Source organism: Corythoichthys intestinalis, chromosome 13 (assembly GCF_030265065.1).
Source record: "Corythoichthys intestinalis isolate RoL2023-P3 chromosome 13, ASM3026506v1, whole genome shotgun sequence".
Taxonomy (NCBI): Eukaryota; Metazoa; Chordata; class Actinopteri; order Syngnathiformes; family Syngnathidae; genus Corythoichthys; species Corythoichthys intestinalis.
The window spans coordinates 9,859,776-9,878,112 of record NC_080407.1 but is presented as its reverse complement, the minus strand read 5'-3'; the positions used below and the strand labels follow the sequence as shown (position 1 = coordinate 9,878,112).

At 38.6% G+C, this 18,337-nt stretch overlaps 1 protein-coding gene across 5 annotated transcripts in view; it reads left to right on the top strand.

Moving 5' to 3' along the window:
* cacna2d4a (calcium channel, voltage-dependent, alpha 2/delta subunit 4a) overlaps positions 1 to 18,337 on the top strand; it is a 100,992-nt gene that overhangs the window by 16,942 nt on the left and 65,713 nt on the right. For 3 of the 5 annotated variants that reach the window (XM_057856127.1, XM_057856128.1, XM_057856125.1), the window contains 14 exons: positions 83 to 100; positions 317 to 394; positions 2,343 to 2,423; positions 2,497 to 2,571; positions 5,098 to 5,184; positions 5,253 to 5,324; positions 5,409 to 5,470; positions 5,548 to 5,615; positions 5,687 to 5,732; positions 8,355 to 8,452; positions 10,071 to 10,164; positions 10,262 to 10,354; positions 10,526 to 10,653; positions 13,959 to 14,027. In XM_057856127.1, the coding sequence (XP_057712110.1) occupies positions 83 to 100; positions 317 to 394; positions 2,343 to 2,423; positions 2,497 to 2,571; positions 5,098 to 5,184; positions 5,253 to 5,324; positions 5,409 to 5,470; positions 5,548 to 5,615; positions 5,687 to 5,732; positions 8,355 to 8,452; positions 10,071 to 10,164; positions 10,262 to 10,354; positions 10,526 to 10,653; positions 13,959 to 14,027 (1,069 nt within the window). The remainder of the gene's footprint in view (positions 1 to 82; positions 101 to 316; positions 395 to 2,342; positions 2,424 to 2,496; positions 2,572 to 5,097; positions 5,185 to 5,252; positions 5,325 to 5,408; positions 5,471 to 5,547; positions 5,616 to 5,686; positions 5,733 to 8,354; positions 8,453 to 10,070; positions 10,165 to 10,261; positions 10,355 to 10,525; positions 10,654 to 13,958; positions 14,028 to 18,337) is intronic. The other 2 variants (XM_057856129.1, XM_057856126.1) reach the window with 1 other exon arrangement.

Here is an 18,337-nt window from a genome sequence, read left to right as displayed (position 1 = left end):
TTGGGTTAGCAACCAGGCTGTGGAACAATTTATTTTACTCATTTAATCATTGCCCCCGTATTTCTTTATTTTTCGCCACCAGTTACCTACCACTAAAGAGGTAATATGTTGAGGTATAAAATAGCCTTTTAGCTTAAAATAGCCAAGCTGTTGATCAGTAGCACCCTCCCTAGATTTGTTCCTGAACAAATTTAGTTAGTAGCAAAAACTGACACTTGCTGGCAGCCCTCCCTGTGAAAATGGATTGCACGTCTCACGCAGTCAATGAGTTCTTGTGTATCTGTGATTCAAAGTTATCTATCTTGAATCTTCTCAGCTGTTTAACAGTCAAGCCCAGAGTTTGCTTCTGATGACATCTGTTGCAATGCCCGTGTTCAGCAAGAAAAAAGAGACGGTAAGAATAACGATCATCAGAGGGGGGTAGAGTAGCCAAAAATTGTACTCAACTAAGAGTAGCGTTACTTCAAAATTATATTACTCAAGTAAAAGTAAAATTACTCATCTAAAAAAAATGTACTCAAGTACACGTAAAAAAGTATTTGGTGAAAAGAATACTAAAGTAATGACTAACATTGTGAGTAACTGCTCACAAATTTGATTTCTCAGCACAAAAGGTATCTATATGAACTGTTGTTGCAATACAAAAACCCATTACATAACCACATTAAGCCAAAGAAATACAAAAAAATACCATAATTTTTGGACTACAAGGCGCCACCCATCAAATTTGAGACAAAAACGGCATGTTTTTGATAAGCCGTACCGTACTATAAGCCACAGCTGTCCTCACTGTATTATGGGATGTTTACACCAAAACATATTAAGTGGTAACACTTCATTTGATAGCGGCATCATAAGACTGTCATAAGACCAAATGAACCACCATGAAGCTTTGCAACCAATTGGTTCAATTTTTGGACTACAAGGCGCCACCCACCAAATTTGACACAAAAACAGCATATGTTTTTAATAAGCCGCACCGGACTATAAGCCACAGCTGTCCTCACTGTATTATGGGATATTTACACCAAAAGATATTAACTGGTAACACTTTATTTGACAGCGGCATCATAAGACTGTTATAAGACCAAACTAACCACCATGAAGCTTTGGAGCTAATTGGTTCAAAGCTTCATGGTGGTTCATTTGCTCTTATGACAGTCTTATGATGCTTCAAGAAGCTTCATTTGGCCATCACTGTTCCCTTGGGGGAGACAGTCAAACTCTGCTGCACCTTTTGTCAACACTGTTGTTGTCCAACATGCCTCCTAGCATGCATTGCAGCACTACAAATGCAAATAACAATCAAATTCATGTTCTGTGCTAATTATTGCTTCAGTTACTGTTCCACTTGTTTCATTAATCGCTAGTTATGGTATTTGGTAATGCTTTATTTGACAGTGGTGCCATTAAACTGTCATAAGACCAGCATAATTATGACATGACACTGCCATGAGCATTAATGAATGCTTATTACAGATGTCATTTTGTGTTATCCGGCAAATTATCTCACTTTTGAATAGGCGTAAAAGATCCGAGCTGGACATAAATGGAGTTATTGACATAATTTGCTGGATTATACTTAATGTCATCCATCATAAGCTTTCATTAATGCCTATGATAATGTCATATCACAATTATGACAGTTTTATGGCAGTCTTATGACGCCGCTGTCAAGTAAAGTGTTACCTACTAACCCAAATAAATCAACCAATAAACCTTACTTACTAACCCAAATAAATCAACAATAAGCTGCACTGGACTATTAGCTGCAGGATTCAAAATGAGGGAAAAAGTAGCTGCTTATCGTCCGAAAAATACGGTAATAATAACTGAGTGCCCTCTAGTGGAGAAAAAAGTTCCTAGTGTGAATAGTGAATAGTTTCTTCATAGTTACTGTTTAGAAATTAAAAACATCTTATCTCTGGTTTCCTGTGGTCAATCGGTGCCAAATAAACACTGGGACGGAGTTTAAAAGCTGCGCTTTCGAGTCATGTTGAGGGCAGCGCTTTATGTAAAATACATAATTTTTTACGAGGCTTTAAAGACTCTACGTGATTGAACAGGCTGCCGTGATCATAGAACGGCAAGCTTGCGTCTGGCATAATGGAGTCATGTGATTATTATTGCAACGTCTCATTGGTGAAATTGGTGGAGCTAATCGTGGCATCGTTGGCAAAATAAATAAATCTAATATGAAGAATAAAGAGGAAAAATGTCTCAAAAAGTTACTCTAGTAAATGTAATGGAGTACATGTAAAGTGTTACTACCCACCTCTGACGATCATTCATTATTTTGACTAAAAACAATTCACATGACTGGGACAATTTTTTTTTTGTAGTTGTCTCATGGAATTTTGCTGGGAGTTGTCGGAACTGATGTGGCCTTGAAGGAACTGATGAGATTAGCGCAAAGATACAAGGTTAAACCATTTTCCCTTTTTTATTTCAACACATGCACTTTGTTGATTAAAAAAAATGCTTTTGCCTTTTTAGCTGGGTGTCCATGGTTACGCCTACCTCATTACCAACAACGGCTACATCCTTTCTCATCCTGACCTCCGACCTCTGGTAAAAAAACTTTTTAATGAGAAAAAAAAACTAATCATAAATTTAATCAAAATTTTGAAGGCATGAAAATCTCTCACCTTTCGGCTAAATTTGCCATTTTGAAGTCAAAAAGGGTTGTGTAGATCCGAGGAGAAAATTTTTAAAGGGGGGGTCGGGAGATTTTTTTTTTAATGTCGGACGTTTAGTATGCAAGTGGGGAAAGTGGCACAAAGCCAAAAAAGTGCACCAGAGAGGTCAAAACATTGACTTATTTCAACAAAACAAAGGAGGATACACTGTTGTGTCCTGTCTCTTCAATGCCAAACTTGGCTGCACGTCGGCTGTGAATGAACACCTAAAGCGCCGTCACCCAGTTGTAATGTTGGAAGACGACAGAGACAATTACAAGCTGGCAGATTTTAAGTCCATCTAACTAACTAAAGACATGTTTTATTGAAGTTGCTAAGCCTGTGGTGATATGCAATGAGTCCATTTATCGCTAGGTAAATACAAATGAGGGCGGTAATTTTCACAGCTGCGTTTTATCGACGCGTGCGTGCATATATTTGTGCATGCGTGTATACCAGTACTTCTCAAATAGTGGGGCGGTCCCACCTCAGGGGGGCGCAGAGCGATGTCGGAGGTGGCGCATGTGACCTTGAGGAATATACTTTTTGGCTGTACTAGAATAAAGCGTAATTGCACCTACACTCAGTGGGTGGCAGTGGTGCTATCATTTTCAACGTGTGCGCAGTATTTTTTAACCAAACAAGTGCACACAGCAAAGAGCACTTGAGATATGAAAAGCTAAGACGAGGAAATATGACGAAGCGTATGTAGCATTTGGCTTTTGGCTTTGACATTTATTACAGCGGGACACGAGGAAAGACCAATCTGTTTACTTTGTCTTAAAATGTTCGCAGCGGACAGCAGGAATTTTTTTTCAGCGAAAATGTGCCGTATATTGCCAGCAATCGCCCGGTTTGTCAGTGTTACATCGGTAAATCAGCGAGCACTGTTAGCATCATATAAAGTAGCATAAGAAGTTGCTCAATGTAAAATAATCCCACCCCATAGCAAAGGAGCTGATACTACCTGCAGCAAAAATAAAAACTGCCGCTCTGTCCAGTGACACTCGTTTTTGTTCTATTAATTACTTTTTGTAGTTTAGGTCTAATAATTTGGCATCTTGAGTTAATGTTGCTAGCCAATTTGAATTTATTATTGTATATTGATTTTATTAAATTTTAATTTTCAGTATCACACGGTCAAAAAATGCATTGAGTGTATTTTTACACTATGGATGTTTTTTTTTTTTTTTTTTTTTTTTTTTTTTTTACACTTTATTGTAAGTTGATCTATATTACTTTTTTCTTTAATATTAAAAATAACACAATGTTATGAAGAGGTGCACTTATATACTTAATTTTATAGACAAATCATACTACAGTATATTTACAGTGGCGGCAGAGAGTTGGGGAGGGGGGCGCTATGTCTTCCTGGGGGGGGGGGGTGTAACGGAAAATAATTGAGCACTGGTGTACACGTTCGTGTTGATGGCATATGAGACGTCAGTTCCTTACACAGATGTTTATTGGTCATCAACACGCCGTAGAATTCAAGTTCAGACATACAAAATAAGGAAACCCATCTATATTAAACACTGTAAACGTTAGCATTGCTACATTGAAGCTAATGGGGGGAAAAAAGACAACCTACTTTAGCCTGCTATAAAACATTGGCAGTCTTCTTCAAAACGCAAACTTGCGGTTAAAAGGTGAAACTTCGAACATGAAAAATCGCTGGTTAACAGCATTTGCAAACGAAAAAAAAATGAATAAAATTGATTACTGACACCACATGCAATGACAAAAAGAGCTTTTGTTGCGGAGTGTAAAGCTTACTGTTAGCGGTTTAGCGAACATACTTCCGGTGAACATTTCAAAATAATAGCACGTCATGTTCGTCATCTAAATAACGATTTCTGGAGGTAATCCACACATACCAGTACTTCATAATTCAGATTCTACACGAAGAATAGCTTTAAAATGACATCCTTTACGAAAAAATCTGGTTGGCAATGATTATAATACTATTATACAGTATATAGTAGTATACCATAATATTAATGCTAGATGTTTTTTTTAAGAATTGTTTTGAATCATGTTGGAAAGGCAAAGTCAGTGTTCTGAATCTATTTACATTCCATTCTTTTGCACTATTTAATGCTATCAGCATTTGACCTCATTGGTTATTTGTGATTTATGGTTGATATTTACGTGTTCATTTGTACTTAATAAAGAATTTAAGTGTTCCAAAATGTTTTTGTGAATTAATAAGCGTCATCAAAAATTTCATTGCTAAATTAGTTTAAAAAAAAAAAAAAGGGGGGGGGGGGGGGGGAGTATTAGATTAGTCGACTAATCGGGAGTAAATTAGTTGTTTCGGGCAGCCCTAGTTGTACAGTGTACAGGAACATATTTCCTCCACACGTTCTCACCTTTTTTAACCCGTGACCCATTTTCATGCCTGATTTTTGCACGTCAGTACAAAGAAGGGAAGAAACTAAAACCAAAGCCTAACTACAACAGCGTGGACTTATCCGAGGTGGAATGGGAAGACACTGAGGAGAAAGTAAGCGGCGCACATTTAAATATTTAAAAGTTTTCTTGTTGTTTAACTTCACAATTGTAATATTTCAGCTCAGGACAGCTATGGTCAAAGGAGAAACTGGCACGTTGTCCTTAGATGTGCGGACCTCAGTGGATAAAGGCGTAAGTACAAAAAGCTGTAAGTGAGCAACTTGCCCACTAGGTCGAGCCATTTCACTCCTAATTTTGCGCTCTTTGCCACAACAGAAACGGGTGATGTTTCTCAAGAATAATTACTTCTACACTAGCATCAATGAGACGCCTTTCAGGTTTGATTACATGCAGTATTGTAGTCAAAATTTTCTTTTTTTTGTTTAGTAATTGAGCACATTTTTCTGTCTTACAGTCTTGGTATAGTGCTGACAAAAGGATACGGGCAGTATATATTTATTGGAAATGTGTCTGTTGAAGAAGGTGAGCTTTTAATTTCTGGAATTAATCTGTGGTGTTGTTAAATTTCGTACTAAAAGCTGCCTTATTATCAGGTCTTCATGACTTACTCGCTCCTGATTTGACCATAGCCAGCGAATGGTGAGTCTAAGTGTTTTAATAAACAAGGGGTCAGCAACTCAAAATGTTGAAAGAGCCTAACTGGAACAAAAAAAACAACAACAACAAAAAAACAAATATGTTTGGAAACAAGAAAAATGAAAGCCCTATACAGTATAAGCCTTATAATGATTCTGTATGTACAGTGGGGCAAATAAGTATTTAGTCAACCACTAATTGTGCAAGTTCTTCCACTTGAAAATATTAGAGAGGCCTGTAATTGTCAACATGGGTAAACCTTAACCATGAGAGACAGACTATGGAGAAAAAAAAACAGAAAATCACATTGTTTGATTTTTAAAGAATTTATTTGCAAATCATAGTGGAAAATAAGTATTTGGTCAATACCAAAAGTTAATCTCAATACTTTGTTATGTACCCTTTGTTGGCAATAACAGAGGCCAAACGTTTTCTGTAACTCTTCACAAGCTTTTCACACACTGTTGCTGGTATTTTGGCCCATTCCTCCATGCAGATCTCCTCTAGAGCAGTGATGTTTTGGGGCTGTTGTTGGGCAACACGGACTTTCAACCCCCTCCACAGATTTTCAATGGGGTTTAGATCTGGAGACTGGCTAGGCCACTCCAGGACCTTGAAATGTTTCTTAAAAAGCCACTCCTTTGTTGCCCTGGCTGTGTGTTTGGGATCATTGTCATGCTGAAAGACCCAGCCACGTCTCATCTTCAATGCCCTTGCTGATAGGAGATTTTCACTCAAAATTTCTCGATACATGGCCCCATTCATTCTTTCCTTTACACAGATCAGTCGTCCTGGTCCCTTTGCAGAAAAACAGCCCCAAAGCATGATGTTTCCACCCCCATGCTTCACAGTGTGTATGGTGTTCTTCGGATGCAATTCAGTATTCTTTCCCCTCCAAACACGAGAACCTGTGTTTCTACCAAAAGTTCTATTTTAGTTTCATCTGACCATAACACATTCATCCAAATGCTCTCTAGCAAACCGCAGACGGGCCTGGACGTGTACTGGCTTCAGCAGGGGGGCACGTTTGACAGTGCAGGATTTGAGTCCCTGGCGACGCATTGTGTTACTGATGGTAGCCTTTGTTACTGTGGTCCCAGCTCTCTGTAGGCCATTCACTAGGTCCCCCCGTGTGGTTCTGGGATTTGTGCTCACCGTTCTTGTTATCATTTTGACACCACGGGGTGAGATCTTGCATGGAGCCCCAGATCGAGGGAGATTATGAGTGGTCTTGCATGTCTTCCATTTTCTAATAATTGCTCCACAGTTGATTTCTTTACACCAAGCGAAAAGTGAAAAGTTACAGAAAACGTTTGGCCTCCGTTATTGCCAACAAAGGGTACATAACAAAGTATGGAGATGAACTTTTGGTATTTACCAAATGCTTATTTTCCACCATGATTTGCAAATAAATTCTTCAAAAATCAAACAATGTGATTTTCTATTTTTTTCCCCCCACATTCTGTCTCTCATGGTTATAATAATTATAATACATTTGATTTATAACGCACTTTACATTTGAAAAACAAATCTCAAAGTGCACATTACCATGTAAAAACATAAAAAGACTAAGAATAAAAGAGTAAAAGCAAAAATAGAAACATACTAAAATCAGATAGAAATCAGATAAAATAAGATAGATAAAATTAGCCAGGATAAGCTTTTTTAAAAAGGTAAGTTTTTAGTCCTTTTTTAAAGGCATCCACTGTCTGCGGGGCTCTGAGGTGGTCTGGGAGGGCGTTCCACAGACTGGGAGCAGAAGCTGCAAAGGCCCTGTCGCCCATAGTCTTGAGCCGAGTCCTGGGCGGGAGTAGAATGTGCAACTGGTCATGGTTGAGGTTTACCCATGTTGACAACTACAGGCCTCTCTAATCTTTTCAAGTAGGAGAACTTGCACAATTGGTGGTTGACTAAATACTTATTTTCCCCACTGTATCTATTGTATTTTATCTATTTTAGCCTAGTATCAAAATTACTTAAGTTGGCTACAAATACATAATGAGCCTTCATAATTACCGCTATTTCCACACTATGAGGTCCACCTGAAAGCCTCACCAAAAGCTGACAGTGCGCCTTATAATCCAATTGGCCTTATATATACGGATTAATATTGGTTAATTATTTCATGACGTTCCATTTAGCTCCATCTTGTGGGTACATTACACAACAACCACTACTACTACGACTACTACTACTGCGCCTTATAATGCAATGCGCCCTATACATGAAAACGTTTTAATTGCAGGTACGCTTTATTCTCCAATGCACATTATAGTGCGGATCATACGGTAAATGTGTATTTTCCCTGCAGTTTAACTTCATTTCAATTTTAACGAAATAGAAGAACGTTTGTGTCATGTTTGTCCTAGAGAAACCATATTAAAACGAAAAATATATTTTGTATATTTCGTATATCTTTTGCCATTTTCAAACATTTTTGAAAACGCTCGAGGGAGCCAAAAGGGCAGTGCTAAAGACATGCGGCTCTATACCCGCGGGTTGCTGACCCCCGTAATAAACCTTTACTCCAATTGACGGTGGTAGATTTCCCATCCATTTTAATTGGGAGCGTTGTCAGCGATCATTTGCCAGTCAAGCTAAAAAGCACCATCCACTACCTTCCAGGACTTACTGTGAGACCGACATTGACCCTGCACATCGTAAACTGAGCCAGTTGCAGGCCGTCATCAGATACTTGACGGGGAAAGAACCAGATCTGGAGTGTAAGTCTGGATTTGTACAGTCCCTGACAAAAGTCTTGTCGCTTATCGATTTTGTAGAAAGAAGTGCTAATAACCTGACTTTTAATTATTCAAATTGGTTTCTCAAATGGCTCATATGAAAGCTAAGACCCTCCCAAATGATGTTGAATGTACAAAAATATACTTGTTTCACTGAAAAAAGATTTATCTTTAATTAAGACATAAAGGTCAAATTTTGGCAAGACAAAGGTTTTGTCACCCACTAAAAGTAGTGTGAAAATTGAACAAAAAATTTACTTCAAATACAAAAATATGTTACATAAATGTAATATTTTGTATGACTTCCATGGGCTTGAAGGACTGCATCCATGCGGTTCTGCAAGGATTCATACAATTTATTGATGAAGTCATCAGGAACATCAAAGAAAGCAGTCTTGCATGCCTCCCAGAGTTCATCAACATTCTTGGGTTTCGTCTTCCATGCTTCCTCTTTCATAATTTTCATGTCTGGTGGCTGGGCTGGCCAGTCCTGGAGGAGCTTGATCTTCTTTGCCTTGAGGAACTTTGAAGTAGAGATTGAAGTATGCGATGGAGCACCATCCTGCTGCAGAATTTGTCCCTTTTTATGGTTAGGAATGTAAGAGGCAGCTAAGATTTGTTGATATTTCAACCTGCAGATCTCTCAGGGTGCACACAATTAAAAAAACGTGTGACATTTGCCAAGGCCCACAGCCTGTCAAAAGGATGGACGCTGGAAAAGTGGATTTTTCAGATGAATCTTCCATTGAGTTACACCACAGTCACCGCAAATATTGCAGGAGACCTACTGGAGCCCGCATGGATCCAAGATTCACTCAGAAAACAATGAAGTTTGGTGGTTGCAGAATTATGGTCTGGGGTTACATCCAGTATGGGGGTGTGTGAGAGATATACAGGGTGGAAGGCAACATAGTCTGAAATATTAACAAATCTTAGCACCCTCTTGCATTCCTAACCATAAAAAGGGACAAATTCTGCAGCAGGATGGTGCTCCATCGCATACTTCAATCTCTACCTTTAAGTTCCAGATCAAGATCCTCCAGGACTGGCCAACCCAGTCACCAGACATGAACAGCATTGAGCATGTCTGGGGTAGGATGAAAGAGGAAGCATGGAAGACGAAACCCAAGAATGTTGATGAACTCTGGGAGGCATGCAAGACTGCTTTCTTTGATGTTCCTGATGACTTCATTAACAAATTGTATGAATCCTTGCTGAAGTCCATGGAAGTCATACAAAATATTAAATTTGGATCTTACAGCACCACAACTTAATTCTCTTATGTTATGTAACATATTTTTGTAACATAATTTTCACACTACTTTCTGTAGGCGACAAAACTTTTGTCTTGCCAAAATTTGACCTTTGTGTCTTCATTAAATTATAAATCTTTTTTCAGTGAAACAAGTATATTTTTGTACATTCAACATCATTTGGGAGGGTCTTAGCTTTCATATGAGCCATTTCTGAAACCAATTGAATAATTAAAAGTCAGGTTGTTGTTTCTACAAAATGGATAAGCGATAAGACTTTTGTCAGGGACTCTACACACCAGTTGCAATCTAGGAGAAAGTCAATTGGGTTCCTCGTTTTATCACAGGTGATCCACAGCTCATGCAGCAAACTTTATTTGACGCAGTAGTGACTGCGCCAATGGAAGCCTACTGGACAGCCCTCATGCTTAACCCGACTAGGTGAATACTGAATAATCACCTACTGGCACAACTTTGAATGTCTTTTTGCAAATCGTTAAAAACCATAAGTGCTCATTTACCTTTTTTATCTAATTAGAATGGATGACGGCATTGAAACCGCTTTTCTCGGCACGCGTTCCGGCCTCATGAGATTTCAGCGTTACACTGGCATCGAAAAGCGAGTTGGCATGTGAGTCCATTTTGATCAACTCATCATGCAAATGCACGATGTCCAAAAAGACTTTGAGAAGCTATAATTTCGCTTTTCTGGCAAGAGTCTCAAAATAGGATCTGTTCAGCTTCTAGCTGTGATAAATCAGTGTTATGTAATTGTTAAAGTTTGTTTTCATCTTTCTGCCAGGTCGTTCCTGACAGCCACTGATAAGGAAAATATGTTCACCCTGGACCACTTTCCTCTGTGGTTCCGTAGGGCAGCTGAGAGCCCGGCCGGTCAGTTCTTGTACTACATGCCCCGACAGGACACCAGAGGTAGATCTAACATCATTCTCCTTCTGAATGAGCTTGTCGTCATAATGCAAATCAATCATGAGCGCATTATACTAATCAAAGGTGGGTAGTAACTCGTTACATTTATTCCGTTACATTTACTTGAGTAACTTTTTAAGAAAAATGCACTTCTTAGAGTAGTTTTATTAAGCCATATACCGTATTGGCCGGAATATAAGACGGCCCTGATTATAAGACGACCCCTCTTTTTCAAGTCTCAAGTTTGGTGTTCAAAAAGTCTTTTTTCAAATTAATTTTTATACAGAAAATAATTACAGTACATCCGAAGCAAATGATTATAACAATATATTTCAGAGAAAAAGCATGTTATTTCGCCTCATTCAAATCTTAATATCTGAACATTTAAATATGTAGACTAAAGTGCAATCACATTCGTAAATGAATGGCTTCTGGTTTTTGAAATGTAAATAAACCAATCTATTGTGATAAAACAACAAAATTGCAATAACTGCATTAACCATCAAAGTGAAGTCTAACTGTAACTGTAGTCTTGAAACAAATCTGTATAAGGAGAAACATTGCAATAAAATAATGCAAACTGGTTAAACTAAAAAGAGTAGCTGAGATCTGTCATGACAGAACATCGCTTCAATTATATCTGGGTCCATCTAGCGTCGTGAATGGGTATAATGTCTTGACCGCGAATATAAGACGACCACCTCTTTTTCAGTGTTATTTCAATGCAAAAAACACAGTCTTATATTCGGGCCAATACTGTATTTTACTTGAGTGGATGTGTAAAGAAGACACGCCACTCTTTCGCTGCTACTTTGAGCTACACAAGTTGTTACATTTTTACTCTTCATACATATTAGTTTTTACTTCTTTTTTTGTTTTTTTTTTACTGGCTCAGCCAGATTCACCAATCAGACATCGCACACTTGACAGCGGCGTCATAAGACTGCCATCAGACCATCCTAATTGTGACATGATACTATTATGGGCATTCATGAATGCTTATGACAGATGTCATTAAGTGTCATCAGCAAATTATGTCACTAACTCCATTTATGTCCACCTCGGATCTTTTACATCCATTCAAAAGTGAGATAATTTGCAGAATGGCTCAAAATGACATCAGTCAGAAGCATTCATTAATGCTCATGGCAGTGTCATATCATGAGTATGATGGTCTGATGGCAGTCTTATGGAACCACTGTCAAATAAAGTGTTACTAAATACCATAACTAGCAATTAATGAAACAACTCGAACAGCAACTGAAGAAATAATTAGCACAGAACATGAATTTGTAGCGCTGCAGCGCATGCTAGGAGGCATGCTGGACGACAACAGTGTTGACAGCAGATGGCAGCAGAGGTTGACTGTCTCCCCCAAGAGAGCAGTGATGGCCAAATGAAGCAATGATGGTGGTTCATTTGGTCTTATGACAGTCTTATGAAACAGCTGTCAAATAAAGTGTTACCAGTTAATGTCTTTTGGTGTAAATATCCCATAATAAAGTGAGGCTTCTATTCCGATGCAGCTTATCTATGAAAAAATGTTGTTTTCATGTCAAATTTGGTGGGTGGCGGCTTATAGTCAGAAAATTACAGTAATCACATGACTTCATTATACCTATCAGATCAGACCTGATCACGCCGGCCTGTTCAATCACGTGGCGTTTTTCAGGCATCGTAAAAGAATACGTATTTGACATAGAGCACCGCCGTCAACAGGATTCTAAAGCACGGATTCTAATCTCTCTCCCAGTTTTTATTTGTCGCCGATTGACGTTGAAAAACCTGAGATTTGATCATTTTAGTTTCATAATAGGAAGTATGTTTTTCTCCACTAGAGGGCGCTTATTCTTTGGATGAATAATGTTTCATTTCTGTAGATTTTTTTTCTCTCGCCGGAATCGATGTTTGTTGTTGTTGTTGTATTTCTTTGTCTTAATATGGATATGTATGGTTTAGTACAATATAATAATAACAGTTCATATCGATAACTTTGTGCCGAGAGAATCAAATAACATTATTTAAAAAAATAAAAATCAAACACCTTAAGCAGTTACTCAAAATGTTACTCATTACTTGAGTGTTCTTTTCCAGGACTGCAGCTATCAATTATTTTAGTAGTCGATTAATCTATCAACTAGTTAGTTCGTAAATTGAGGCATCGGATTAGGAGCATTTAATACGTTGTAGAATAAATTTTAGGAGCTGTAAAACAAAAGCATGCTAAAACTACCCTTTCAAAAGAGCTAGCTTAAATGCTATAAAATGCGAACTTTTTTTTTTTTTTTTTTTTTTTTACAACGCTCTGAAAAAGTTGTTCAAGCACATATTCCCACAAGAAAAACGGCTAAATATACCTATAAACTAAATTACTCAATTAAAAAAATATTAGCTCAAGCAAAAACTTCTCTCATGTTGCTCTTATCAGGGAGCAGCTGGATTCAGCGATGTTAGACAAGTTATAGCATTGACACTGTTGACTCTAGAGGGCAGTATATCCACCCAAAACAATAAAACTAAATGCAAACACTTTCAAAACAAACCATGACAACGCCACTGTAATTAAACGAATACTTGAGGCAGCAAAATTTGATCCGAAGCTTTTCTCTGTTCGAATTACTCGAGTTAATCGATTAATCGTTGCAGCACTGTTGTTTTCACCAATTACTTTTTTACTTGTACTTGAGTACATATTTAGTTTGACTACTTGGGTCATATTATTTTGATGCAATGCTACACTTACATGGGCAAAATTTTTGGCTAGTCTACCCACCTCTGATACTAACACTGAACTCCTGTCTGTGAGTTGTTGTGTGTTGCTGCGGTCACATGCAGTTTGTTGTGTTCAGACGTGTTCAGGGACTATGAGGCGGAGTATAGCGCCACCGTGAGCGCAGAGGAGGCGGATCTGCGAGCGGAGGAGGGAGGGGGGAAGGAAAGAGAGGAGGAGGGTAGAGGAAAACTGTTACTTGGCATGCAGCCACTTGGATGTCCTTAGCCATTCCAAAGCATCTTTTTATGATTTTTTTCCCTGATTTCTGGTTTATTCTCCATCTTTTCTTAATAAATAAAGTGGAGCAATTTCCTCTCCTCTATTAGTCATAGAAAAAGTACATGCCATTCATTTAAAAACCTCTGCAGTGCATGTGTGCATGTGCAGTCTGCAACGATATTAAGTACAAGTTATTTACATGGGGCCTTATTAAGTCTTTGAATTTGGAGAATTTTTGTGTGCGTGCGTGTGTGTACCAAATGTTTGACCATTTTGGTATCGAGTGCTCGCTTACAATATGTTACTCATCTTCCAGCTGGGAGGATTGTGATCGCAACCACTGCCGTCACTGTGACAGTAGGCAAGAAGACTGCCATCGCTGGAGGTAGGACACCATTACCTTTTATTATATTTGATTAATTAGATGGCCTTTTTTCCCAATTATGTGATGTATTTCTCTTAAAAAAAAAAAAAAAATTGAAATGTATCATTCTTCTACTCTAAATCTAATAATAGTCTTATCAAATGACTTATAATGTGTAATACAGTCAGTACGGGGCCTGAAATATAGAAAATGAACTCAATGGCTTCTATTGTCAACAATAGTCGTCCAATCCATTTGAATAGCGTACCGCACGAATGCTATTTTTAGGCCGCAAGGCTGCGTAACGTCACCATGGTAAACTGAAAGGGGGTCAACATAGAAGCGTGCTCACATACAACCCATGCTAATATTCTGTTTTCTGCTGGTAATCTTTCAAAAAAGAACATGCAGAGCAAAAACTGCTGCTATGGAACTTGTAGAAACGACACTACAGTCCCTGACAAAAGTCTTGTCGCTTATCTATTTGTAGAAACAATTGCTAATAACCTGACTTTTAATTATTCAATTGGTTTCAGAAATGGCTCATATGAAAGCTAAGACCCTCCCAGATGATGTTGAATGTACAAAAATATATTTGTTGCACTGAAAAAAGATTTATCATTTAATGAAGACATAAAGGTCAAATTTTGGCAAGACAAAAGTTTTGTCGCCTAAAGAAAGTAATGTGAAAATTGAACAAAAAATGGACTTCAAATTCAAAATTATGTTACATAGCATATGCGAATTATGTAGTGGTGCTGTGAGATCCAAATTTAATATTTTGTATGACTTCGATGGGCTTCAGTAAGGATTCATACAATTTATTGATGAAGTCATCAGGAACATAAAAGAAAGCATTCTTGAATGCCTCCCAGAGTTTAACAACAGTTCATCATTCTTGGGTTTCGTCTTCCATGCTTCCTCTTTCATCCTACCCCAGACATGCTCAATGATGTTCATGTCTGGTGACTGGGCTGGCCAGTCCTGGAGGATCTTGATCTTCTTTGCCTTGAGGAACTTTGAGGTAGAGATTGAAGTATGCGATGGAGCACCACCCTTGTGCAGAATTTGTCCCTTTTTATGGTTAGGAGTGTAAGAGGCAGCTAAGATTTGTTGATATTTCAGACTATTTATGTTGCCTTCCACCCTGCAGATCTCTCGCACACCCCCATACTGGATGTAACCCCAGACCATGATTTTGCCACCACCAAACTTCACTGTTCTCTGAGTGAATTTTGGATCCATGCGGGCTCCAGTAGGTCTCCTGCAATATTTGTCGCGACTGCGGTGTAATTTAATGGAAAATTCATCTGAAAAATCCACCTTTTGCCACAAAACAGTGAAGTGTAATTAAAAGTCAGGTTATTAGCATTTTTTTTCTACAAAATGGATAAGCGACATGACTTTTGTCAGGGACCGTAGACGTCCAATCCATTTGAATAGTGTTCCGCACGAATGCTATTTTTAGACCGCGAGGCTGAATGACATTACCATCATAAACCGGAAGGGGGTCAACATAGAAGCATGCTCGCATACAACCCATGCTTGTACTGTTTGTTTTCTGCTGGTAATCTTCCAAAAAAGAACATGCGGAGCAAACACTGCTGCTATGGAACTTGTGGAAACGACACTATCCATCACCATCCACATTTGAAGGATGTTTTCCTCATATTTTTCCCGAAGCCAAAAACTCAGAGGGATAAATGTGAACAATGGATCTACTTGTGCGGCCATCCGAAAGACAAGCTTAACGCCAGTAAGGTGAAGCCATTCACCTTCATATGCAGTAAAAATTTTGTTGGAGGCCATGGTCCAGAGGATATAATATTTAACAACGACAGGGCATATGGTGGTAAAGGATAGCTTGTTGAAACAAGCGAATGTCATTGTCAGTGGAGAAAGGGAATGCGCACAAGAAAAAGGTCTCGGTAGAAAAGCTATCTCTGGATCAGGTCGGCTCTTTTTTCCGTCTTTTTCAGCCCTTGACACTTAAGCCATCTCTTTAACTGAACATTTGTATGTTCTTCCACATCTTTACCAGTGAATTTGGCACCTGGGACATCATTTTCGGACAGAATTGTTCTCGTTCGTACACTATTTACTAGAGGTGTGCGAAATTTCATATTCTTAGATTATTCGCGATTCGGCCGTGGAAGATTCGAGAACGATTCACAAACATCCAAATTCCGATTATTGAAATATTTCAAGTAAAGCGGAAGTAAAACACACTTAGCGCGCCGCGCAGTCTTCGGGACGCAATGAGGAACGGAGCGAGAGTAGCAAAAAACATCATGCTTGTCATTACCCGGTCCCTCGGGTAATGCCAATGCTCAACTCATGCCGCCATATAAAAAAAAAAACAACAACATACCTGACTGCTGCCGACAGCTGCTACAAATTAGGTCCTCATAATGGTACGGTAGATATCATATTTATATAGGACTAGATGCAAAATAGACTCGGTGGCGTTAGCAGCACATGTACAGAAAGCTAGATGCGGGCGTTAGTAAACGGCCGCCATCTTAAAGCAGTAGACTTCCCTGCAAGGCTGTTGTAGCGAACCTTCAAGCGAATCTAATTAACTTTTTATCTAAAATAGGGTTAGGTTAGGGTAAAATATTGACTTGAATCTATCTTTAAAATAGTTTTAAAACTTTCACATGTCGAAAGTAGACAAAAGGGAAATTATGGAATAACGGGGGCAATTTTAACAACTTTAACGGTTGATTCACAACATTAAATGAATTGAATGTAGTTTAAAGCTGCTGATACAGAATGGGGATTTTAGTATATTATTTATTGTTTTTAACTGTTAACTTGATACTGAAATAGTCGTTTATTGAAGCCTGCGAGGCTTTTTTTTTTAAAAAGTTTTTGTAACTAATGTACAAAACCTTAAAAGCAGCTAATAGCGGGGAGTGTCATCAGTAATCGATTTATAATCGAATCGTAGCCTCTGAATCGTAATCGAATTGTTAGGTGCCCAAAGATTCCCTCCTGTACTATTTACCGTAATTTTCGGACTATAAGCCGCTACTTTTTCCCCTCATTTTGAATCCTGCAGCTTATAGTCCAGTGCGGCTTATTGATTGATTTATTTGGGTTAATAGGTAACAGTTTATTTGACACCAAATTCATAAAACTGCCATAAGACCGTCATAATTATGATAACACTATCATGGGTATTCATCCGGAAATTTTGTCACCAACACTCCATTTGTGTCCAGCTTGGATCTTTTACATTTATTCAAAAAGTGAGATAATTTGCCGAATGACACAAAATGACATCTGTCATAAGCATTCATTAATGCTCATGGCAGTGTCACGTCATTATTATTATGATGGTCTTATGACAGTTTTATGGTGCCACTGTCAAATAAAGTGTTACCAAATACCAATTAATTAAGCCACTGAAACAGTAACTGAAGAAATAATGAACAAAAAACATGAACTTTGATTGTTATTTGCATCTGGAGCATTGTAATGCATGCTAGGAGGCATGTTGGACAACAACAGTGTTGACAGCAGGTGGCAGCAGAGGTTGACTGTCTCCCCCGAGGGAGCAGTAATGGCCGAATGAACTTCTTGAAGTAATGAAGCTTTGCAGCCAATTTATTCAAAACTTCAAGGTGGTTGATTGGTCTTATGACAGTCTTATGATTCCGCTGTCAAATAAAGTGTTACCGGTTCATATCTTTTGGAGTAAATATCCCATAATACAGTGAGGACAGCTGCGGTTTATTGTCCAGAGCGGCTTATCTATGAACGAAAGCCGTTTTCGTGTCAAATTTGGTGGGTGGCGGCTTATAGTCAGGTGCGCCTTATAGTCCAGAAATTACGGTACATGCATCTAACATGAGGGACAAACGCAAATTTGACCCCCCCTAGCAACAGTTGCTAACGTCATGAATATTAATGAGCAAAGGTGACGTGTTACGTGCGGTACGCTATTGGGAGAGTCGATTGCATTGAAACATGATCATTCACTTGTCAGCTAGAAACGAGAAGAATGAAGGTAAGTCATTGTAAATGAACGGAGGACAAAGAGGGATGCGGACAAAAAAGTGGACAGGGGTGGGATAAAAAGCAAGGTGAAAAACACTCCAAATGATGAGAAAAGATGTGTCAGGAAGATAAATGGACACCAGATAAGCACGAGAGGAGATGAGAAGGACAGAGCTGATGAGAAAGGGAAGAAAAAAAAAGTGTTGGAAGGGATTGAGGCGTAAAGAACAAGATAAGGATTAGTACGCAGACAGAGGAGCCCGCCACGGCCACGGATTCATTCTGTGCTTTGACCCTGTGTGTTTGTTTACTCCAATTTATTTGAC